At 51.5% G+C, this 25,046-nt stretch overlaps 2 protein-coding genes across 2 annotated transcripts; one reads left to right on the forward strand and one right to left on the reverse strand.

Annotated features, from left to right (window-relative positions):
* The first annotated feature begins 18,176 nt into the window (after positions 1–18,176).
* Positions 18,177–20,149, forward strand: Lgals2 (galectin 2). Its single transcript, XM_059248011.1, has 4 exons — positions 18,177–18,203; positions 18,258–18,340; positions 19,569–19,728; positions 19,841–20,149. The coding sequence occupies exons 1-4, from the start codon at positions 18,177–18,179 to the stop codon at positions 19,982–19,984; spliced, it is 414 nt and encodes a 137-aa protein (XP_059103994.1). The 3' UTR covers positions 19,985–20,149.
* Positions 20,150–21,021: 872 nt separating this feature from the next.
* Positions 21,022–23,907, reverse strand: Cdc42ep1 (CDC42 effector protein 1). Its single transcript, XM_059247355.1, has 2 exons — positions 23,365–23,907; positions 21,022–21,829 (listed from the first exon to the last, which is right to left on the reverse strand). The coding sequence occupies exons 1-2, from the start codon at positions 23,828–23,830 to the stop codon at positions 21,111–21,113; spliced, it is 1,185 nt and encodes a 394-aa protein (XP_059103338.1). The 5' UTR covers positions 23,831–23,907; the 3' UTR covers positions 21,022–21,110.
* Positions 23,908–25,046: the final 1,139 nt, after the last annotated feature.

Raw genomic sequence — 25,046 nt, forward strand, 5'->3', positions numbered from 1 at the left:
ACCATCCAACCATCTACAATGAGATCTTTTGTCCTCTTCTGGCCTGCAGGGATACATGCAGGCAGAACACTGTGTCCATGATAAATAAATAAATAAATAAATAAATAAATAAATAAATAAATAAATCTTTAAAAAGCACAGCTTAAGGATGGAAGGGGTTATACTGGCTCACCGAGGGGATACTGTCCCTCACGGCGGCAGGTGTCACGGTGCATCAGGAACATGCGGTGGCTGGTCACGTTGAAGTCGGGAAGCAGAGATGAGTGCTGGAACTCCGCTGGCTTCTTCTCTCTCTCTTTTCTATGCATTAGAGGCTCCAGTCTGTGAGATACGACTGCCCACATTCAGGACGCGTCCTCCCTCCTCAGTCAGAGTCTCTGGACTCTCCCTCGGGGACTATCAGCATCCTGTGCGATGCTAAAACGAATCAAGTTGATGATGGAGGTTAACTATCCCGCTGTAAGGACGGCTGCGATGGTGAATTGTCAACTTGATGGGATCTGGAGTCGACTCAGAGGCCTGCCTCGGGGTGGTCCTGTGAGGGTACTTCCAGGGAAGATTAATGGAGAGAGAAGACCATCATTCCGAGGGGTGGCACGCTGACATCGCTTACCCAGCTCTGTTTTTTCTTCTTTTTTTTCGAAACAGGGTTTTCCTGTGTAACTTTGCCTATCCTGGGACTTGCTCTGTATGCCAGGCTGGCTTCGAACTCACAGAGATCCACCTGCCTCTGCCTCCCGAGTGCTGGAGTTAAAGGTCTGTGCCACCACCCGGCCCAGCTCTGCTTCTTGCTGGTGCGCCTACCATGTCGTTGCTACCACCGTCCTGTGTAGATTTTGAATCCAGCATTTTTGGCTTTTGAACTTGTGCTGAAGACCAGCAGCTCTCCAGGAGTCCTCCAGGCCCTCAGCATCAGGTCGGGACTGCTGGGAGATTGTGTAGACTGAGCAGCTGCTACAGGCTCTCCGGCATACAGGTAGCCATTGTTGGACCACCCAGCCCCTGGACCGTAAGACACTCTGATAATCCCCTTGTTTGTTGGTTCTGTTCTGCTCGAGGATCCTGACTAACTCAGCACCTATGGGTTCTGTGTGGGCCCAGCCAGACTCAAGGCCAGCTATGAGCCCCATGAACAGCTCTCAATAGGAGAGAGATCTCGCTAGTGGCCGTGGGTGCTGGAAGTGGACCAGAGTCCTTGGCTCGGGGAAGCTTCCTGTGACTAGAGCCATGCTGGGCTGGTCACTTCTGCTTGTCCTGTGAGGGAGGCGGGTGACTGGCCCTCTCCTTTTGAGTTGGATAGGTACCTCGCTGCTCCAGAGTTTGCCAAGGGCTGGGGGGGGGGGGCATGTGGATCAGGCTGTAATCTAGATACTATCTCTGATGCCCCCACATATCCACTTTCTCTCTCAGATGTGATGGGATACCAAGGAATAGAGGACTCCATTGTCCACGGGAAGATTGGGTGGCCTAGGCCAGAGAAGAGGAGCCAGGCTCAGGGCTAAGGCTCCAGTCCCAGAGGAGAGCTATTCTTACTCTAGAACCTTCGTCCCCTTCTCTCTCCCTTCCCCTTCTCTCTGTGTGTGAGCACATGTACATGCATGTGTGCATATGTGCGGAAATAGGTGCATACATGGGGTCTACATGTGCACATGTGTGCATGTGTGTGAAGGCCAGAGGTTAATCTCAGGTATCACCCATGTTGTTTTGTTTTGTTTGAGACAAAGTCTCACTGTGTAGCCCTGGCTGGCCTGGAACTTGCTGTGTAGACCAGGCTGGCCTAGAACTCACAGAGATCCACTTGCTTCTGTCTCCTGAGTGCTGGGATTAAAGCTGTGTGCCACATCTTGACATTGTTGTTTTGAGACAGGGTCTCTCACTAGGACTCGGACTTGCAGAGTAGGCTGGCTTGCTGACCAGCCAGTCCAGGGATCTTCCTGTCTGTGCCTCCCTAGTTTGGGAATCAAGAATGTGCACCACCATGCCCAGCTTTTTATGTAGGCACGGGGGATCAAACTCAGTCCTTACTCTTGTGCAAATACTTTATTTACTAAGCCATCTTCTCAGCCTTTCTTTTTTCTTTTTTGTACTTTAGCTAGAGTCTCACTATGTAGCCTGCACCGGCCCCAAGCTCACAGCACTCCTGCTTGGAAATGCAATATGCCACCACACCCTGCCTACCTTGGAATCTGGCTCTGCCTCATGAGGAACTCAATCCAGCCGAGAGCTGAGGAGGAATTCCAGATGGAGGGATCAGCGCGCACAGAGAAGAGTCTGAATTCAAGAGACCAAGAAGCTGGAGTGGCCAAGGAGCTGGGGGTGAGATGAGGCTACAGGGAAAATAGGCCTGATGGCACGTTCCTTGTCAGCCACGAGGCCATCTTGGATTTTGTTCTGAGTACAGGAAGAAGCCACTGGAAAGTTTAAAGCAGCAGAATGGGATGCTGTCATTACGTTCTGCAAGGACCCCAAAGGTGACGGGAGGAGTGTGGGGCAGGGCTCGAGAAGGGGAAACAGTGAATGCTGTGGTCCTATAGCATTCTTCCAACTCTCAATTTCTTTCTCCCTGAAGGCCAGCCCAGATTCCAGTAAGGCAGGATGACCCAAGAGTTCTACATGTTCTCGGGCTGGGGAGGGTGGCTAGGCACAGCCCTCCGTGAAGAGGACTTAGAGAGACTACCAAACCTGGAAATGAAGTCAAGCAAAGCAGTCCTTGGGCCTGTGAGGCAAGGCTTTGGATGTTTGCCTTAGTCTACTCCAGTGAGTGGGAAGATAGCAAGACACTGGAGACTGGGTGATTTATAAACAATAGAAGTTTGCCAGACTGTGGTGGCGCACGCCTTTAATCCCAGCACTCAAGAGGCAGAGGCAGGCAGATCTCTGTGAGTTTGAGGCCAGCCTGGTCTACAGAGCGAGATCCAAGACAGGCACTAAAGCTACACAGAGAAACCCTGTCTCAAAAAAACAAAACAAAACAAAACAAATCCAATCCAATGTAAAATATTTAAAAACAGAAGTTGTTTTTTAAAAGTAGAATCAATAATCTATCTTTTTATTTTATTTTATTTATTTTTTAGTTTTTCAAGACAGGGTTTCTCTGTGTAGCTTTGCGCCTTTCCTGGAACTCACTTGGTAGTTCAGGCTGGCCTCGAACTCACAGAGATCCATCCGCCTGGCTCTGCCTCCCAAGTGCTGGAATTAAAGGCGTGCGCCGCCGCCGCCACCGCCGCCGCCGCCGCCGCCGCCACCACCACCACCCGGCTATCTTTTTATCTTATCATAACAATATTCTCCCTTTTTTTTTTCAGAATAGATTCAATTACCTACCCTTTTATCCTATCATTTCTATATCTTTATTTAAAATAGATTCAATAATCTACCTTTTATCATATCATATCTATATCCTCTTTTTTCTTTCTTTTTTTTGAACAAGAATCCTGAATCTAATCTCCTTTGTTTAGCTTTTTTCCTGATCATTACCAATAACAGCTTGTAGTCAACCTCCAAAACAATGACAGATATCATAACTCATTGAACAAAAAAAAAACCACCCACCCTACCTCTTGGGAATATGAGCGTCATGTTCTTAATTTTACTTCTTGCTGTCTGGGGGTGAAGGCATCTTTAGGGGAACCATGAAAAAAATTTTGGGTTAATTGTCCAGTCCTGGGAGAGTTAGCTGTATCATTTGTTGTCCAGTCCCACATAATGGGAAAGTGCAGGGCTTGTCTCAAGTCCTGGCTAGAGCAGTCTGTGAGGCTGGATCACCTCAGCTAGCCACCTTGAGATTGTCCTGAGCAGTTTGTAGTCCAAAGCGGATCTTTGGGTGGTGTTTGTCAGCTTAATAGCATTATCATCATCCTAATCGTCATTGTGGGGCCTCATCATCCTTTTAGAGACTTCAAAGGTCACTGTTAGGTGTGGTCGTGGTTCTCTGCAGAAAACTGATAGAGACTCAAACTTGAAATCGTGGACAGGAAGCTAGGTGAAGTCCTTTTTTCTAGAATTAGTACTCTATATGACCATTAATATCATGACAAAAGATGTTTTTTTTAAAGATTTATTTATTTATTTATTTATTTATTTATTTATTTATTTATTATACAGCATGTATTCTGCAGGCCAGAAGAGGGCACCAGATCTCATTACAGATGGTTGTGAGCCACCATATGATACAGAGATTTTGCATTTTTCTTTAACAAGCATGCTTGGGTTTAGAGAAGGAGAGAGCCACACTCCAACTCCAATGCCAGCTTTAATTTTTAATTGAACTGGGATTACATAAAGACCATCAAATACATCACCACACCATCCCACGGGCTGGGGTCCTGGACTGAACACGAAGGAGAATGCGAGCTGAGCACCAGCATGCATCTCTCTCTGCTTCCAGCCTGTGGATGCCATGTGACCCACTGCCTCACGCTCCTGCCGCCATGCCTTCCCCGCCATGATGGATGTAACCTTGAACTATGGGCCAAAACAGACCCTCTCTTCCTTAAGTTGGCTTTGTCAGGTATTTGGTGATGGCAACAAAGATGTAACGTGTAGAAAGAGCACAGCACCCCGTGTGGCTGGGCGCTTGTGTCACGCATGAATGTGGTCAGATAGAGCGAGTGTGCGAGGTCATGTCCCTTCTCTTTTTATAAAGCCACAGATGCCATCCTGTGTAGTCACACTTTCACCCCGTCTCACCACCCCCTAACCCCAGCATCTGTGGAGTCAGCTTCCTACACTGGCACTTTGGAGGAAAAGTTCAATCAAACCACACAAAGACCTTTCACCCCCCTCCATCCCATCCCCCCACAGAGAGCCGCTGGCTCACTAGGAGGAAGGAACAGGCTGGCTGAGTGCCCAGGACAACCTGGGAATCATCACTCATAGCAAACGCCTGCTCAGCAGCCACGAGGAGTTGCTCCAAGGCCTCACACACCTTCTCCCTGCAAACCCACATCCTCCCTGAGAAGTGAGTGACTTCCAGCTTCCATTTTACCCATGAGCAGACCGAGGTTCAGAGAGACTGAGTGATTTGGTCACATAGCTGCTGAGGCCTGAAGAGAAACAGTGTGAGTAGAAGAGTTGTTCATAGGCATGGAGACTGGCATCCTGGGCCCCAGTGCTGCTGAAGGTGCCTGGCTGGCTTGCTGGCATGAGCTGTTGTCTCCTGACTCATGGCTGGGTGTGTTGGCTGTCACAAATGTCAGCCACTGGTGTCTTTCTCCTTCCCCATGCTCTGGCCCATGAGGACAGACACGGAATCGCTAAGCATGCCCATCTGCCTGAGGTGCAGAGCTTTGACCAGATAGAGTCTGAATTTCTGGGTGCTTGTTGTACAGTTCATGGTACCTTCACTCCCATTGCTTTGCTGGATCTATGGACTTCCCCTCTCAGGAGAACCTAAACCGTGGGGAATCCCCCACATCAAGGAAGGCGGACTTGTTTTTTATCTTTTGGAGATAAGGTCTCTCTCACAGAGCCCAGGGAACTGACTGCATAGCCAAGGATAACCTTGAACTTCTGTTTCTTCTATCTTCTTCCCAGTGCTGGGTAGTCACAAATGTGTCAACCATGCCTGGTTTGTGCATGCTAGCAAGCATCCTAACCAATTAAGCTATACCCCTAGCCTGGCATTTATTTTTGGAGGCAGGGTCTAAGGACAAAGTTCAGGCTGCCCCTGAACTCATGGCAATCCCCTGCCTCCACTTCCTGAGTGCTGGGATGATAGGTGCATTGCCACACTCAGCAGTGATGGCTAATCTTTTCTTGTTTGTTTGTTTGCTTGTTTGTTTGTTTTGAGACAGGGTTTTACTTTGTAGTTCTGGCTGTCCTGGAACTCACCATGCAGACTAAGCTGGTCTCAAACTCAAAGAGGTTCGCCTACCTCTGTCTCCCAAGTGCGGAGATTAAAGGTGTGCACCACTATGCCTAGCCTTGTGATGATTAATCTTGACGATCTACTTAATTGGGTTGAGAACTGTTTAGAGATGAGTAAAGCGCACCTCTGGGTGTGTCCGTGGTAGAGCATGTGGGGGTGGGGGTCAGATCCTTGGGACTCTGTCATGATCAGTGGATTAGCTGGATTCATGATGTAACATGAATCATGATTATGTTGCTGGATTCATGATAGAACAGCATCATTGGGAAAGGGAGGAGGTGATCCTACTTGGAGAAAGTAGGTCACTGGGAGTGCGGCCTGGGGGGCCAGAATTGGACCTGGGCGCACTCCTGTACTCTGCGTAAGAGGGTAAGAAGCTTCTCCTACCACACGCCCTGCCCCATGTAGCAGGAATCTTAAAAGGTCTTATTAATTAAATCAAACCTGAGGCCAGTTATTGGGGTAAATGCTGGAAGATCAGAGAAGCAGAACAAGCCACAGCCACCTCACCTTGCCAGTTCCTCAGCTGATCCTGTTTCCTCAGACTGGATGCCTCTGAGTCCTCATCCAGAATGAATCTCAGCTGACTGCCGCTCAAAGCCTAAAAGCTTAACCAGCCAAATGCTTTCTAGTTCCTGGTCTTCACGCCTTATATATTTTTCTGCTTTCTGCCATCACTCCCTGGGATTAAAGGCTCACTTTCTGGGATTAAAGGTGTGTGTCACCATGCCTGGCTGTTTCCAGTGTGGCCTTGAACTCACAGAGATCCACACAGATTTCTGCCTCTGGAATGCTAGGATTAAAGGCATGTGCTACCACTGCCTATCCTCTATGTTTAATATTGTGGCTGTTCTGTTCTCTGACCCCAGACAAGTTTATTAGCGTGCACAATATTTTGGGGGAACACAATACCACCACAGCCCCATGTGGTCATGTCTTGTCCAATCAAGTACAAGGAGCCAGGCAACCTTGAGCGGAACCCTCTGAAACAGTGAGCCCAGACCAACCCTTCTTCCTTGTATTTGTTACTTATCTCATTGCTGAAATAAAATACCTGGAGGAAAACAACTGGAGGGAGGAAGGGTATATTGAGGCTAAGAATTCGAGGCTACAGCCCACTGTGGTGGGAAGGGCGTGGGGGCAGGAGCTCCGAAGCTGCTCACACTGCGTCTGCAGTCAGGAAGCCGGGAGGGACGAATGCTGATGCTCAGCTCCATTCTCCTTCTTGTGCGGCTCAAGACCCAAGCCCAGGGGATGGTGTTGGCCGATTTTAGGGTGAGTCTTCCCATCTCCCTTAACCTAGTCAAGACAGTTCCTCACAGGTGCGCCTATCGGCCTCTCTCCTGGATGATTCCAGAGCCTGACAAACTGACAGTTGGTATAACCACCACACTCCATTAAGCTTGTCTTGAAGGTATTTTGGTCACAGCAACCCCAAAAGTAACAAATATACTTTTAAAATTAAAATCTAGGGCTGGAGAGATGGCTCAGAGGTTAAGAGCACTCACTGGCTGCTCTTCCAGAGGTCCTGAGTTCAATTCCCAGCAACCACATGGTGGTTCACAGCCATCTGTAATGAGATCTGGTGCCCTCTTCTGGTGTTCAGGTACATGCAAGCAAGCAGAACACTATATAAATAAAAATAAATAAATCTTTAAAAAAAAATTAAAATCTAGCTGGGTGAGGTACACAATGCCTTAGTCCCAGCACTCGGGAGGCAAAGGTAAACACATCTCTGTGAGTTCCAGTACAGCAGGGCTGTTTCACAAGAAACTGTCTCAAAAAAACAAAACAGCCGGGCGTGGTGGCACACGCCTTTGATCCCAGCACTCGGAAGGCAGAGCCAGGCAGATCTCGTGAGTTCGAGGCCAGCCTGTTCTATAAAGCGAGTTCCAGGAAAGGCGCAAAGCTACACAGAGAAACCCTGTCTTGAAAAAACAAAAAACAAAAAAAACAAACCAAACAAAACAAACAAACAAAAAATTAAAATTTAAAAATTTCTCACAGCCAGCTGGGCGGTGGTGGCATATACCCAGCACTCAGTGGTGGTTACGCTGTGGCGCTCGTGGCTAGCAGCCGCCCTCCTGGCGGCCATGCCTGCGGAGAGTGCTGATCGGAAGAATCACAAGCCATGGTTACCTTTCTAGAGCTTTATTGGGAGAGAGAGGAAGAGAGAGAGACAGAGACAGAGACAGAGAGACAGAGAGAGACAGAGAGACTGCGCGGAGGGAAGAGAACGGAAGGAGAGTGCAGAAAGGAAGAAGAGCACACAGAGGGCACGCCCGATTTTTAGCCTGGGACGCCGTCGCAGGCTAGTGACGTAATTAAGGACATAATCCTTACACTCGGGAGGCAGAGGCAGGTGGAGCTCTGTTCGAGGAGTTCGAGGCCAGCCTGGTCTGGAGTAAGTTCCAGGACAGAAACTCTTGTCTCAAAAAACCAATTCCCACCCCACCCACCAACCCCCCCCAAAAGTCTCACAGCAAGTCTAAGAAGATGGTTGTTCATTTGTTCAGACAAAATCTTGCTCTCTACGACTCAGGCTGGCCTGGAATTCACTGTGTAATGGAGACTGGTCTAGAACTCATAGTGAATCTCCTGCCTCAGCCTCCAGAATGTTGTAATTACGGCAGTGAGCCACCAGAGCCCCTCAAGACGCTTTGAGCTCCGTTTCACAGGTGAAGAAACTAAAAGTCTACGTGTCCTTCCCCAGTAACTGTTTGCAGGTGACAGAGCAAGGATGTGACATTTACCCCTGATGCCCAAAGCTTCCTGTTTCCCCCTCCCCCAACAGCTTCTCCTGTTTCCTTCTGTGCCCCTGAAGGGAGATGTTACTGTGGAGTGGGCTGGGAGGCAGCAGGGCTGGTGTCCTGAAGGTGTGGATCTGTTTGCTTTCTGGGAGGGTTGGGGAGGAGAGGAGATAGGCAGGGACCTTGGGTATCTCAAGACCAAAGTCCCCCAACAGCAGGTGGCCTGTGGGCAAAAAGTACCGGAAGCCCAAGGACCCAGTGCACCCTTGGGGCTCAGCAGGCACGATACCCCTGGCCTCTTACCCTAAAATGGTTCAAGCTCTTTAATTAAAATTTTTTTTTTATTTTATGTGTGGGGTCAGATCCAACGCCAAGATGACATGTGTGGCTTAAGTCTCTGTGTGGGCAGAGACAACAGTTCTTTGGCATACAGGCCTTTCAGTTGGGATCCTTACAACAGGGTTATACTGCTTGTACCAGCACTTGGAGGGCGAGAACAGTCCTTTGGTAATACTCCTGTCTTAATCCATTTCTGCTGCTATATCAAAATCGGGCAGGCTAAACAAAGCATTAACAAGGGAGGTTTACTCTCTGTGTCCTGCAGGCCAGGAAGTCCATGAGCGTGCCACTGGCCTGGGCTGGGGTCCTTGTGCTGTGTCATAGCACGGCGGAGAACATATGGCAGGCAGGGAGGAGACCGGGCCCAGCCCGTTGTTTACTAGGAGCCCATTCTGGCGCTAATCTACCGGGTGGTTAGGTGACCTAACCATCTCTTCAGCCTTGTAATTTGACTCAATGGCAATTTTTTTCTTCTGCAATTAAGTCTCCAGTAGCCCAAGTTGGCCTCCATCTGCTTATATGGCGAAGGATGACTGTGAACTCTTGGTCCTCCTGCCTCCACTTCCAAAGTCCTAGAATGATAGACCTGCACCAGTACGCCCAGCTGATGACAATGAGTTTGGGGGCGAATATTCAGACCCCAGCACTAACCTTGGCAATGTCACCCATCACTGTAGTCACTATAACTGTGTCAGTGACAGTCTGTGCTGTGTCACTATAACTGTGTCAGTGACGGTCTGTGTCACTATAACTGTGTCAGTGACAGTCTGTGCTGTGTCACTATAACTGTGTCAGTGACGGTCTGTGCTGTGTCACTATAACTGTGTCAGTGACAGTCTGTGCTGTGTCACTATAACTGTGTCAGTGACGGTCTGTGCTGTGTCACTATAACTGTGTCAGTGACAGTCTGTGCTGTGTCACTATAACAACTGTAGGTCAGTGACGGTCTGTGCTGTGTCACTATAACTGTGTCAGTGACGGTCTGTGCTGTGTCACTATAACTGTGTTAGTGACGGTCTGTGCTGTGTCACTATAACTGTGTTAGTGACGGTCTGTGCTGTGTCACTATAACTGTGTTAGTGATGGTCTGTGCTGCTGTGTCACTATAACTATGTCAGTTAGTGACAGTCTGTGCTGTGTCACTATAAAAACTGTGTTAGTGACGGTCTGTGCTGTGTCACTATAACTGTGTCAGTGACAGTCTGTGCTGTGTCACTATAACAACTGTAGGTCAGTGACAGTCTGTGCTGTGTCACTATAACTGTGTTAGTTAGTGACGGTCTGTGCTGTGTCACTATAACTGTGTCAGTGAAAAGCCAATCACCAGTCCAGTGATATGAGTGGAGTTGATCTCACAAAATCGTGCATATAGGGGCTGGAGCCCTCTGGGGAGATGGCTCAATGGGTCAGAGCACTTGCTTTGAAAGCATCCGGACCTGAGTTCAAATCCCCAGCCCCCACATGGCTGTGCATGCCTCTCCCATCACCGGAGGGTGGGGACAGGAGGGTGCTGAGAGCTTTCTGGTCAGCCAGCTTGTGCAAAGGGAGAGCTTGCAGCTCAGGGAGATCTGTCTCCAGGCAGAGGACAGAGAGTGGTCGAGGGAGACCCTTGATGCGCTACTCTGGCTTCCAAATCCACATACATGGCTTGTGCACCTGCACACACACACAGGCATGTACCACACACACACACACACACACACACACACACACACACACGTGAGCACATACACAAATCTTTCATTGAGAAACAATATACATACAATCTTGGCTCTATCCCAGCACCTGGGTTCCTGAGGCAGGAGGATCAGTGTCAATTCTAGGCTAGCCTGAGCTAACTAGTAGGTTCTAGGCCAGCCTGGGTTGTAGACCTTGTATTGAAAACGAACAGACAAACAATAAAATATATGGCCAGCAAGGCACGTAGCTGTCAAGGATGGTCGTGTCCCTCTGGCTTCAGAGAGTCTCCTCAAAGACATGAGCTTCATGTTCCTTTCGTGTGCACTTTACAGTTTCTGTGGCCAGTGAGAGTTAATGCTATCATTAGACGATCACCAGACCCACTTTCTTATCTCATTTGGCTCCCAAGAGAAAGGCTGAGAAGAAATCCACTTCCTTGTGAGTAAAATAAGGAAATCAACCACTCCCCTGGTGGCCTGGCACGGAAGGTGGTGTCCCTTGGGAGCACTGGGCAGTGAGCCACCCATCAGCTCCTGGCACCACAGGGGCCTCGGCAGGGCTGGCCTCCCAGCGCCCTGCCCAGTGCAGGCACCGCCAACTTGGATAGAAGCCTCTGCGGGTTGCTAATCCAGAGCACTGGCAAAGCTCTGTTTCTGGGAATGTGCACTGTGGCGATTGTTGGATGCAGCCAGACTTCGTGGGCCAATGGAGAGAATGGAGCTGCATTTTTTGTTTTTTGTTTGTTTGTTTATTTTGAGACAGGGTTTCTCTCTGTAGTTTTGGTGCCTGACCTGGATCTCGCTCTGTAGACCGGGCTGGCCGCGAACTCACAGAGATCCTCCTGGCTCTGCCTGCTGAGTGCTGGGATTAAAGGTGTGTGCCACCACCGCCCGGCCGGAACTGAATTTTTAACGGGGAAAATTAGGGTGAATGTAGGTGCTCAGAGGCAGGAAACTGGTTCCATAAAAGAAGCCTTGAAGAGTTGGAGGATTTCACAGCCAGTGACACATGGTTCTGAAATGCAGATCTGTGGGCCTCGGCATTCCCCAATGAAGCAGGATCATGACGCGTTCTGTGGTATAAATCCTCAGAAACCACTGGAAGGACAGACAAAGGACAGGTTCCCTCCTGGCAGAGGCACCATGTCAGATTGTCTTCCTTCGGATTGACAGTATCTAACTGCGTACATCCAGCCCGACCATGACGAAATTCACAGAAACACTGGGCAGAGCACGCTAAGGTGAACTCCCAGCACCCCGAGTCCCTGCGCTTCCTTCTGCATGCTTGCTCGGTGTCCCAGCAGAACACACCGCTTTGTGCCCGATGCCAGGGATGGAAGCTACGGGGTGTTCATCCTGAGTACACCCTCCATCACTGAACCACCCGGCCCTTACAGGGTGGCCTGCTTCTGGCTCCTCCTCCTTCTGCTTCTTCTAATAGTGGCTGAGGCTGAGGCTGAGGCTGGCATCCAGGGACCTGGGCTTGTTAAGGAGAGTGTTCTAACACTCAACCATGCTCCAAGGCCTTAAAACAAAACAAAACAAAACAAAACAACCTCTTTTGACAGTTATAGGTACTTATAGATGCTCTTAAACCTGTAAATGACACTTATTTGCATGTGCATGTGTGCTATGGTACATGTGATGAGGTCACAGGGGCAACTTGCAAGATTTTTTTTTTTTTTTTGCATTGATTATTTTTTTTCCCCTCCCCTTATGTGAGCTCTGGGAATCAAACCTGGCTTTGTAGGCTCGGCAGCAAGCACCCTTATCCGCCAAGCCACCTCACTGGCCCTAGGTTTTTCTTTGACTCTACCATGTATCACTTTTGAAGTGTGCATGTGTGCCGCTGGATGTGGGCCTTCTGCCTGTAATCCCAGCACTTGGGGTTCTGGAAGCCGGGGGACAATAGAGTTCAAGGCTCGCCTGGGCGAAATGGACAGACTCTGTTTCCCAAAAGGAAAAAGAAGAAACAAGTTGTATGTATAATCAGAAAAAGAATGGATGAGAGAAGGCAAAATAATGTCTTCGAATGACTCACGACATTACTGAAAATTAGAAGCTTGGACTATTTTTCTTTTTACAGAGCCGGTCTGTCTTTTTGTGGTTGTAGGAGCTGGGCTCAGCAGGGAGGTTGGGTGGCCTGCCATGCTCTGGGTGTTTGTGGTTTGTGTGGGGGTGGACTTAGGGCCTCCTCCCCTGGGCTCTGTGGAGGATGCTCAGGGTCGGGAGGCGGGGTGAGGAGCTCTCTTCCTGTGTGTTGAGTACCTGCAGATGGAGGCCAGGAGATATTAGGGAATAAAGGGCCAAAGTCCTTACTTACGGCCTCAGAGTAGTTAATGTGTAATATTCTGGGATATAAAGCCCGACCAAGAGGTGATATCTGGCACACAAGCCTCTGGCAGCAACTGGAAGAGCTGTGGCTGGGAGCTGTCACCATGTCGGTGAGGATGCTGGTGGTCCTCTGGGCCCACTCCCCGCCACCCACTTGTCTTTGCTTGAATGTGTGGGTTGGGGTGTTTGGGGGGCCCTCTATGGCTGTCCTTCTCTTGGTCTCAGTTTCTCCATGAGCATCACCATGGGTTGCCCAGCATGGTGGCACACACCCTTAATTCCGGGAGGTAGAGACAGGTGGATCTCTGTGAGTTCAAGGCCAACCTGGCCTATACAGTGAGTTCCAGGACAGCCAGAGCTATATCGAGAGACCCTATTCCAAAAACAAAAAAAGAAACTTGGGTGGATGGTCTCTAAACCCCTCAGCACTGAAGCTGCCTGTCTCTCTGCTAATACCAGCTCAGGGCCAGGACCTCTCTGTGAGAACAGTAATAGTAATACTAACTATGATTGCCAACCTCTATTGAGTCTCATAAAGATGAGAAGTTGAGGCTCAGGGGCTGGGAAAGGTTCCAGATCAATGATAGAATGTGTATTTAGTATGTTCCAGGCCCTGGGTTTGATTTCCAGCACCATAAAATAACATTATTATTATTTAATTTTTTTATTTTTTATTTTTCCTGAGACTGGCTTTCTCTGTGTAGCCCTGGCTGTCCTGGAATTCACTCTGTAGACCAGGCTGGCCTCGAACTCACAGAGATCCGCCTACCTCTGTCTCCCGAGTACTGGGATCAAAGGCGTGTGCCACCACCGCCCAGCTAAAATAGCATGTTTTTAAAGGAATTGCGTGGAATCTTGCTCAGAGGTAGAGTGCTTGTCCAGCATGTATGAAGCCCTGGGTTTGATCTCCAGCCTCACATAAACTGTATGTGGTGATGCAAACTTCAAGCCCAGCACTCAAGGGCCAGAGGCAAATGGAGCTCTGAGTTTGAGGACAGCCTGGTCTACATAAGTTCCCAGCCAGCCAGAGATGCATACTGAGACCCAGAGAGGGAGGCAGAGGCAGGTAGACCTCTGTGAGTTCGAGGCCAGCCTGGTCTACAGAGTGAGTTCCAGGACAGCCAGGGCTGTTACATAGAGAAACCCTGTCTTGAAAAACCAGAAGAGAGAGAGAGAGAGAGAGAGAGAGAGAGAGAGAGAGAGAGAGAGAGAGAGAGAGAGAGAGAGAGACTGAGTCTCAAGATGGTATTACAGGGAGAGAGAGAGAGAGAGAGAGACTGAGTCTCAAGATGGTATTACAGGCGGCCACCATCTACAAACTGCAAAGGTGTTGCATTCTCTTCAAGATAGCAGAGCCTTTTTCTGATCTATCTCAGCTGTGGCTTGTGGTGTGACTTTGGACAAGTTGATGCCCCTCTCCCGGGGGCTTGGTCTCCTCTGACGTGTATGGGATGGGACCACATGGCGTTCTCTGGGATTTAGATGGTAGGTTCATTTCCTAGAATTGTTGAGACAAACTACTTCAAAATAGGGGGCTCACCACCACAGAGACTTCTCCCTTGGTCCCGGCCACGCCTGGAATCCAGGGTGGGTGGGGCCTGGTGTTCCCTGAAGGCTCCGGAGGGAACTTTATCTATTCCAGTTTCCTGTGGCTGTGGGCATCCACAGGGCCCGTCTCCAGAAGCCTCGTAACGACAGGGTTTGCCCCTCTGCAGACGGCTTTCTCTTTGGGGGTGTGTTTCTGTGCCCAGTTCCCTTCCCTTTCAAATTAAAGAAAAAATTAGTTTGTGAGTAGTGTGTGTGTGTGTGTGTGTGTGTGTGTGTGTGTGTGTGTGTATACCATGTGCATTCTTGGTGCCCACAGAGGTCAGACAAAGGCTTTGGATCCCCTGGAACTAGAATTATGGATGGCTGTGAGCCACCACGTGGGGGCTGGGAACCGAACCTGGGTCTTCTACAAGAGTAGCAAGTGTTCCTAACCATTGAGCTCTATTTTCTTTTCTTTTAAATCTAGGACATTAGTTACAGTGGATTTAGGGCTGATCCTAGACCAATATGATCGCATTAGGTTGGACCAAGACCCTGTTTCCAAGGAGGCCATAGTGGTAGATGCCAGGTGGGATGAACAGGATGCATGTGTGCGTTTGGCGAATGCCACTATCCGAGCCAGGGTAGGTAGCATGCAGGATGTCCCTGTGACTGTTGTTGGTGTTGGAAAGGCTAGCGATATCCTCACCTCTGCCTCTCAGGGAGACCCTCGGTGGCCCAGACACACCCTCGGCCTTCTCTATTTGGTCACTCCATCGCTCTTTTACTTTGTCTTTCTCCTTCCAGAAAACCAGACAACCCCCTCATAGCACCAATAAGGAACCCAGGACCAAGGGGTGAGGCTGGCCCAAGTCACTTGGCCAGCCAGAGGTAGAGCTGAGGTTTGGTCCTCCCCACCCCTACCAGCCCCTATGAACCGCCCATTTCCCACCTGACTTTGCCTTTTATCTCTCCGGTCTTAGGCTTTGCTGAGTGGGGACAAGGCTCTGGGCCTCTACAGGCTTCCAAGTCCCAGGGTCCCTATTTATACAAATGTACCCCAAACCCTGGCCTTTCTCGTACCCTAGCTCTGCAGCAGCCTCCATCCCCAGCCTCGGGGGCTCCAGTTCCATTTTAGCCAGGAAATCACGGATGTACCTAATCCTGTCACTCATTCCACGGTCCCAGGAAGCCAGGGGAGGGCGGATAGCATCTTCTTCCGGGGCTGGGGGCTGGCATGAGAATGTGAGTGACTGACTGCCATGTTGTTTTGTTTTGTTTTGTTTTGTTTTTTCAAGACAGGGTTTTTCTGTGTAGTTTTGGTGCCTGTCTTGGAACTCACTCTGTAGCCCAGGCTGGCCTTGAACTCACTGAGATCCACCTGCCTCTGCCTCCCGAGTGCTGGGTTTAAAGGCGTGCGCCACCACCGCCGCCGCCTGGCTGACTGCCATGTTTTCATGCCTGTGTTCTTTAGCACATTTGAAGAGAACTGTGGGTCGTCCTCTCAGGATCCACTCACATCCCAGGGAGAGTTCTGTCATCAACAGCCTGAAGAAAGGAGAGAGTCAGTCTAGCTAAGCCCAGAGTAGCTGCTTCACTTCCCACGTCCAGATCTCTCCGCCCCAAGAACACAGTGAGCTGGCGCATTGGACACGTTTCGTTGTGGCACTCCAAGAAAGACTGTTAGTGTTCTGGTTGAGGAGAGGCCAGGGAACATGCGAGCCATCTCACAGTACACAGGATGCCCCCAATAGAGACCTGACCACCCCATTCCCTAGGGGCAGGCCCAGAACCCTGTTCTAAGTGATTGTTCCTGAAGCTGACATGTCTCTGCCATCAGAGCTCCCACTGAATGTTCCCTTTATTTTAAATACCCCTCTGCAGTCCCGCTCCATAGCTCATGTTTATAACCCGAGCACTGAGGAGGTCAGTGTAGGAGGATCGCCGCCAGTTCAAAGCCAGCCTGAGCTACAGCAAATGGGGGCATTTGGGCAGGGTGTCGAGCCTCCTTTGTGTTTGAATCCACTGTCCTCCATCCTTCTGTACAGTGAGAAAGGGACCGACAACCTCCCCCCAGCTGTGCTCTTGACCTCGCCCCAGAGCCCCCCACCCCCCGTCCAGACAGGGGAGTCGATTCAGGAATCCTTGGTGATGCTCGTCGATAAAATACATCAAGACAAGGGGCTGGAAAGGTGGCTCAGCAGTTAAGAGCACTGGCTGCTCTTCCAGAGGACCTGGGTTCAATTCCCAGCACCCACATGGCAGTTCACAACTGTTTGTAACTCCAATTCCAGGGACATCCAATGTCCTCTTCTGGCCTTTGCAGGCACCAGGCATGCATATGGTGCACAGATATTCATGCAGGCAAAACACTCATTAATAATAATAATTAATAATTAATAATAATAATAGTAACAACAACAATAGGCTGGAGAGATGGTTCAGTGGTTAAGAACACTGGCTGCTCTTCCAGAGGTCTTGAGTTCAATGCCCAGCAGCCACATAGCAGCTCACAACCATCTATAATAGGATCTGATGTCCTCTTCTGGCATGCAGGTATACATGCAGAACGCTCATACATAAAATATAAATAAAAAATAAAATAAACATTTAAAAAAAATAATTCAAGGCAAGAAGAAACCAGACAGAAAGCATGTCAATAAATGAACCCCACGATGCAGAAATGCTGCCCAGCTGCCCAGAAGAGCTGCTCAGCTCAGCTCTCACCCTCTGGTCACAAGTGTGAAGGATGGACATTTCAAAGCAATGGGCTGTGGAAACTCAGCCTGGACACTTTCCCTTTTAACCATCAAAGATGGCAGAGGAGTCAGGGGCTGGAGAGATGGCTCAGAGCTTAGCAGCACTGCCTGCTGTTCCGGAGGACCCGGGTTCAATTCCCAACATCCACATGGTGGCTCACAGCTGTCTGTAACTCCGGTTCCAGGGGACCCGACACCCTCACCCAGGCATACATGCAGGCAAAACACCAATGTACATAAAAATAAAAAAAATAAAATTCATTAAAAACGAGAAGTCAGCTGCCAAGAAACTGGGGTACTACTGATGCCGTTTGGAAGCGAGGGCAGAGGAACAGCTGGTAATACAGGGGTGGCCACCCTCATTTCTGCCATCTGGGTCAGGCCCCGTGCTTGGACCTCACAAACTGGGTGCTGAACTCCCTGCAACCTGCTTGAAAGTGGATGCTATTGGTCTTCGGGTCTCCCTCAACATCTGTCACACAGTGGGTACTCAACAACTGCTTTTGACTTTTTTTTTCTTGGTTTTTCGAGACAGGGTTTCTCTGTGTAGCTTTGGAGCCTGTCCTGGAACTCACTCTGTAGATTAAGCTGGCCTCGAACTCACAGAGATCCACCTGGCTCTGCTTCCCAAGTGCTGGGATTAAAGGTGTGCGTCACGACGCTCAGCCTGCTGTGGTCATTCCTGCATTACACCAGTGTTTTGGGGGTGCTGAGGGCAGTGTGTTACTTGAACACTGGGAAACTGCAACATCTGCAGAGGTCAGGCTGTCTGTCCATCCTGTGACCCTGTAGCCCTAGCCTTTCTGTTCTTGGGTTGTTGGGTGGAGCAGAGGGAAGCAGAGGGTAAGGGGGCTCTGGAGAGCCCGAGTCAGAGTGCCCTGGTCTCCATGAGGGCAGAGAGGTAACGGAGTCGTCCAGAATGGCGGGACGGCAGGATGGCAGCAGGGTAATGGGTCCCTCTCGCGATTCCCTGACGGCTTCTGTTCTTCTGTTGCTCCAGGAGAAATTCGAGGTCACAAACTTGGACATGAAATCGGGGATGAGCCTGAAGATTAAAGGCAAGATCCACGAGAATGTTGACCGGTGAGCATGGTGTGGGCAGGGATGAGGACTGGGGCCCTTAAAGGCTGGGGATGTTTTTGTTTTTTGTTTGTTTTTGTTTTTTTTGAGACAGGGTTTCTCAGTGTACTTTTGGTACCTATCCTGGATTTCCCTCTGTAGACCAGGCTGGCCTCGAACTCACAGAGATCCTCCTGGCTCTACCTCCCAAGTACTGGGACTAAAGGCGTGTGCCACCACCGCCCGGCAAAATTTATTTATTTACTTCTATGTTATGTGCATTGGTGTTTTGCTATGGAACTGGAACTGGAGTCACAGACAGCTGTGAGCCGCCGTGTGGGTGCTGGGAATTGAACCCAGGTCCTCTGGAAGAGCAGTCAGTGTTCTTAACCACTGAGCCATCTCTCCAGCCCCCTAACTCTTCTTTTGTATGCTTCTTACCATACCCCTGCTGGCTCCTGTGAGGGGCTGCTTTTGCATCTAATCTTTGCGTTAGGAACCTTCAGAATGTCAGAAAAGACACTGTGCTCTCTTTTCCTTGTCTCAATTGCCACCAAAGGGGCAGATGGATAAGGGTGGCACTCTGTCTGGCCCAGCAGGTCTCGAGTGTACACATCCTCCCGCTCACCACCCCCTTAAACCAGCTCCTGCGACGCTAACCAGAGGCAGCCACCAGGGGGCGACAAAGGTCCCGCTCGTTTCCTCTACCTGAACGCTGCAGTTACCTGCTGCTCAGCCTAGGCAGAGCTAGGCTGACAAAGTATATATAGAGTGATGCCAGCATTTTGTGAGAGAAACCTCCTGTGCCTTAGGAAGGAGGCAGGCAGACACACAGAGCAGGAGCGAAGAGGAAAAAGCTTCTCTTTCCTATCCAGGTTCCTCGCTTGCAGAAACATACAGATATGCCTGGTCTGAGAACCCCCACCCAGGATGGAATCCCACACCCCAAATGTTCTCCTTTCAGGGACTCTGAATGTCTAACCCAGGCTCCTCTAGTGATCCTGTTAAGCCCTAACACCCCTGCCTGCATCCCTCTGGCGACAGTCCTTCTGTTGTGTCCCCCAGGACAGATAACCCTAATACCTGACGTCACTGTCAAGTACCCTGGCGAACAGCACGTTTCAATACTGTGCACAGGCTGACTGGTGGCGAGGCACAGATCTCAACCGCAACATCGTCACTCACTATTCTAGTTTGGGGTCAACCAAAGCCCCCTGTCCCAAGCTGTTCTCCTGTTCACTCCTCCCTACAGCATCACCATTAACCTGGGCCAGGAGAAAGACAAGCTGAATCTGCATTTTAACCCTCGCTTCAACGAATCCACCATCGTCTGCAACTCTTGCGATGGCGGCCACTGGGGACAAGAGCAACGAGACAGTCACTTGTGCTTCAGTCCAGGAGCAGTGGTCAAGGTGAGGTCAAAGGGGAGCCTAAGAGATGACCCTCCTGCCTGGGCATGGGAGCCCCACCAGGCACCGTCAGGACCCTCCCCAGGCTCCCCTGACGTATTTCCTCCCCCTGTAGTTCACTGTGGCCTTCCGGGATAATGAGTTCAAGGTGACGCTACCTGATGGACACACGGTGACCTTCCCCAACAGGCTGGGCCACAACCACCTGCACTACCTAGGCATGGATGGGCTCCAGGTCACCTCCTTCAAGCTTGAGTGAGCACGCAGCACCTCCTCAGAACAAGACCTCAGCCCCCAAACCCATTTCAGCCCCTCTGCGAGCCCCGTCAGAACCGCAGCCTTTAGGTCCTGAACTTCGCCCTGGTCCACTCGTAGGTTCTGCCCTCCTTCCCACTAACCCCGGCCCCAAGGTCAAGAGCAAATAAACGAGTCCACATTTATTATTTCCACATCGACAACTGTTAGCACTTTCCCACCAGTGTTAATGCTCCCCTACCTTCGATACAGGGTTGGAAACTGAGGCACAGGGTGTAGCACGGCCGAGAGAAGAGGGTGGGAGGCGCTCCCAAGCCACCCTGTGCGTGTAAACCCGCCTCCCTCCTGGTGACCTGAGCACCTGCCAAGCTGCCCCATGGGATTATGGGGCAGATACTGGTTCCAGGCACCTGGGGCCAGGGTGTTCCAGGAACTGCAGATAAGGGTCCCACCTGGGCCTCTTATCATTGGGCATTCCAGGCTGGTTATTCATTACCTCGGCTACCCCGCTTCTGGGGGGGGGGGGTGGCGGGCTGAAAGGGGGTCCTCAACCTTCCAAACTCTCTGGAGGGGAAAGGGCATCTCAGTGGGGGCTGCCTCCTTGGCTTCTTAGGCAGTGAGCTTTTATCAGAAAAGCTTTTACGATCGGGCACAGGAGGGAGGTCCGGGGTACACAGAAGACAGAATCTACTGCGAGGTCACACCTGACCTTTCTCTGGGAACTGAGGGGGCAGTGGTGGCCTTCTGGGGCAGCTCTACATGGGCAGGGGCAGGCAGTCCCACTCAAGAGACAATGGCCCTGTGTGGTCCTTGTCCCACCCCTACCCCACCCGGGAAGCATCCTGGGGCACAAAGGCCACACTGTGAGGCCATGGGGTTGGCATAGGGTATGACTGAAGGGCGAGTGGGCCTAGAGGCGGTGGAGGGAGGCGGGCCAGATCAGTAGGGACCCCCTCACCCACGCCTGCCTTGCACAGGCCAGGAAGGATTTGGGGCTAACTCTGGTTGGGCAGCTGTCCATGTCTTGTGGGCAGAGGCAGACGTAGCAGTTAAGGGGGCGGTGGGTGAGCTCAGCCCCTCTGCTCTCTGAGTCCTGAGGACGGCAGGACCTGGAGCCCATGCCCAGTCCCTCACACCTTGACTTCATCATCTTCCTCAGCATCAGCAAATTCAAAGGCATTGACCTGCACCGTGCTGGGCACCGGGGCCCGGGTACTGGCCGGAGGTGCGCTCCATTCTTCTTCATTCAGGCTCTCCCAGGAGCCGTGGACTTGTGGTAGCACCCCCGCCAGCTCCCGCCGAGCATCCATCTCGGTATAGTGGCGGCTGGCCCGGCTGGCCTGGCTGGCCCCCCAGCTGGCTCCATGCTTGCCAAAGGCCATGTTGGGAGGTACCTGGGGATTCTCTCCCACAGGACTGGGCTTTACCTCGGCCACGGGGCCCAGCACAGCAGTTCCCCCATTGGGGAAATGTTCACGGGCTGGGGGGCTTGCTATAGGGTCTCGGGTGGTTACGGCACAGGCTGGGGGTTCTGCAGGAGGGGCAGGAGGGGTTGCTGCTGAGGCGGGGGCGTTGGCAGCAGGGGCTGGGGTCTCAGCGGCCGGGGTTTCTGAAAGGCTCATGACCCCTAGCAGCTCGCTGAGGAGTGAGGGGCCTAGGTCAAGGTCAAGACGGAAGGACAAGAGAGAGTCAGAGCGTCGAAGCTCGGGCTCAGACGGGAAAGAATTTTGCTCTCGGTCTTGAACACGGTCACGAACACGGTCACAATCGCGGTCACAGTCACGGTCACGGCTGTTGTGCTTTTCCACACGCGGCACACGAGAGATAGTGCAAAACCCGGAATCGAGGCCTAGCAGAGAAACGGGGAAGTCAGGCCTGGGGTCCCCAGCCTCTTCCTGGAGACAAAGAGCCAAGACAACCCTGACCTACTATGTGGCCCTTGGGAAGCTGTACCCCTTGCTGGCCTCGACTTCTCCTGCCTTCCCAAGGTAAGGACCCCACAGCCTTCCCCACGATCTCTGAAACTAACCCTGACCCCATTTTGCAGAAGAGCAAATGGGCCGGGCGGTGGTGGCGCACGCCTTTAATCCCAGCACTCGGGAGGCAGAGCCAGGCGGATCTCTGTGAGTTCAAGGCCAGCCTGGGCTACCAAGTGAGTTCCAGGAAAAGGCGCAAAGCTACACAGAGAAACCCTGTCTCGAAAAACCAAAAAAAAAAAAAAAAAAGAGAAGAGCAAATGGAAGTTCAGTTTGCGACGGGGCAGACATTGCCCAAAGCCAGTCTGTCGGGGTTGGAACTACGCCTGCAGCTTGAATCTTGACACCCAGCCCCTGGTGTGGACTTGGCCATGGCTCCTGGTTCCCTCTACGAAACTGACTGACAGCTGCATGTGAGTTTATCTGTGGGCACACGAAGGAACCAGAAGCCAGGGCCTGAACAGAGAAATCATAGGTTCTCAGGACAGAGACATGCCCTCCAAAGGTTACCAGCCAGGACTCCCAGGCCTGACACAGTTAACTATGGAGTTCCCTGGACCTATAGTGGCAGCAAAGAATTCAGAGCATGACCATGAGGGGGCAGCAGTAACCCATGGTCCCCCGGAGAGCTGTCCGGCCAAGGCCAAGGTGGCATTCACACCTGAATCAATTTGCCAAGTTACACAAACCTTTGTTCAAATAACAGCTCTGTCCTGAACACCTGCCACAGAGCCGCCCAGTGTATATCTGACTTTGCCCAATCTTTTTCTGTTTTGTTTTGTGAGACAGGGTCTCTCTATGTAGCCTACTTAGGCTGTCCTGGAACTCACTATGTAGATCACATTGGCCTCATGACATCACTGATTTTTTTTTTTTTTTTTTTTTGAGACAAGGTTTCTCTGTGTAGTTTTGGAGCCTGTCCTGGAACTTGCTCTGTAGACCAGGCTGGCCTCTACGTCACTGAATCTTAGCACTGAGACTAAGTGAGCCATTAAGGTGAGGACTGGAGCTCAGAAGTCCATGTGCTTACTGTAGTTGGAAGAACAAGGCCTGGAAACCAGAGCGGACTCGGAAATACTGGGGGGCTGCTTAATGGAAGGAGACAGGAAGGGGTGGACTGGCCACAGAGCCCAGAGATGGGAAAGGTTTGTCAGAGTCACAGAGCAAGTTAGAGAGCTGCTAGAACACAAACTATCTCAGCCTTGGTGTCACGAGGCCTAAGCAGGCTGGCACCCCACCTTCCTAATGCCGCCCCCCCAACCATCCCCAGCCTAGGTTGGGGGCCGAACTCCACTGGGAGATGGAACCGCTTTGGGGGAAGGTTGCTATGGAAGCTGGCAGAACCCCCACCATCTCTCTGGGCTTGAGTCCCAGCCATGGAAAAGAGGTCGTGAACCCGGGTCCTTACCATAACCAGAGTGGCCATCCGTGGAGCAGGCCGGACTCCTGTCAAAGCTGAGCTTGCCCACCACCAGGCTGTCATAGGTGGCCTGGTTGAGCTGGGGCAGGGAGATGGCATTCTTGATGATGGGGGAGATGGCAGGTGGGGCAGGCGAGGGTGCCGTTGGGGAAGCCATCCTTCGAGGCGGCACCCCCACCCTGCGCACCTGCTGGAGCTTCCTGGCCAGGAAACTTCGGGGTGAGCGGTGGTGGGTGCTTCCAGAGCGGCCCCCGTGGTTGCTGAGGAAGGAAGTATCGCCGAAGACATCCCCACCACGACCCACGTGCATGGTGTGGCGGAAGTCCCCGAGTGGGGGGCTGATCATGTCTGCTGTCAGCCGCCTCTTCCCATGGGAACTGGACACCCATCCTACAGGAGACAGCTTGCCCAGGCTCATGGCGGGGGCTCCTGTGCCCCCCTGGGGGCCGGGCATCAGCTTTGGCTGCTCACAACTGTTGGTCCATGCCCACCTCGGGGCCAGGGAAGACGGCAGGGCTGGGTTCAGGGATCTTTCTCAACCTCTTTCTCTCGATGAAGATGGCGGAGCGGAAGCCGGCCCTTGACGGTCCCCGGTGCTGAGGCTGAGGGAGTCTATTGCTTCTCTCTCCCAGAGGCCCTGCCCCTGGGCCTGGGGAGGCTGATGATCAGAGAAGGCACAAGATGGGTGGTCTCCGTCCTGGGGGGGAGACCTGGAAGGGCAGAGAGACAGCATTGTGGCATTGCAGCAGAAGAGGAAATCCGAGAACAAGTGAGGCTGCCCGCAAGGCACGGTTCCTAGATTAGAGCCAGCCAGGCACGAAGGAGGACCTGCAGAGTCCATGTGGAGGAAGTTCAAGAAGGAGCTGGGGTGGTGGTGACAGCGTGGGGGATGTTTGCTGAGCGAGCTTGAGGACCTGAGTTTGGCTCCCCAACACCCATGTAAAAGTCAATCGTCGTGTATGCGCCTGTAATCCCAGCGTTGGGGGGTGCGGAGGTGGGGGCGGAACGGAGACAGGAGGATCGCAGGTAGTCTGACTCAAACAAAACTAACACAAGTTTCAGGTTCAGTGAGTGCCTCTGTCTCCAGGGACTAAGGAAGAGTGACAGAGCAGGACGTCCCATGTCCTCCTCTGACGTCTGTATGTGAGCACATGGACATATGCACACACACACACACACACACACACACACACACACACACACACACGTGCACACCAGAGTCTGTGAACAGGCAGGATGGACAGCAATAGCAATCAGCAGTGTGGATGCCTCTGAGCACTACTGCCTGGACGAGGTACCAAGACCCCACTCTGCTCTCTGAGTTCTCCGTGGGCATCAGTGAAGCAGAAAAAATGGCCGATCACTACATAAAACCGGCCGGTGAGGTGCCAATGGCTCTCCAGCACAAGTCAGGCGACTCAGACCCTAGACCTGCTGGAGCAGGAATGAGAAACTAAAGCTTGTGTCTCGGGAAGACACAGAGAGCTGGGTTCCCCATCCCAGCGACCTTGAGCCCCAGACCTCATGCCTCTTGCCGGCATCTTTCAGTTCTCTGTGGGTTCAAATCTATTCTACCTGGAGAGGTGGAGAAAAAGGAGGCGTCCTGCCAAGGTCTTGTGAACGGCTGTGTACACAGCTTCCTCAGAACCTTCTACCTCCAAGGTGCTTCC

Source organism: Peromyscus eremicus, chromosome 20 (assembly GCF_949786415.1).
Source record: "Peromyscus eremicus chromosome 20, PerEre_H2_v1, whole genome shotgun sequence".
NCBI lineage: Eukaryota > Metazoa > Chordata > Mammalia > Rodentia > Cricetidae > Peromyscus > Peromyscus eremicus.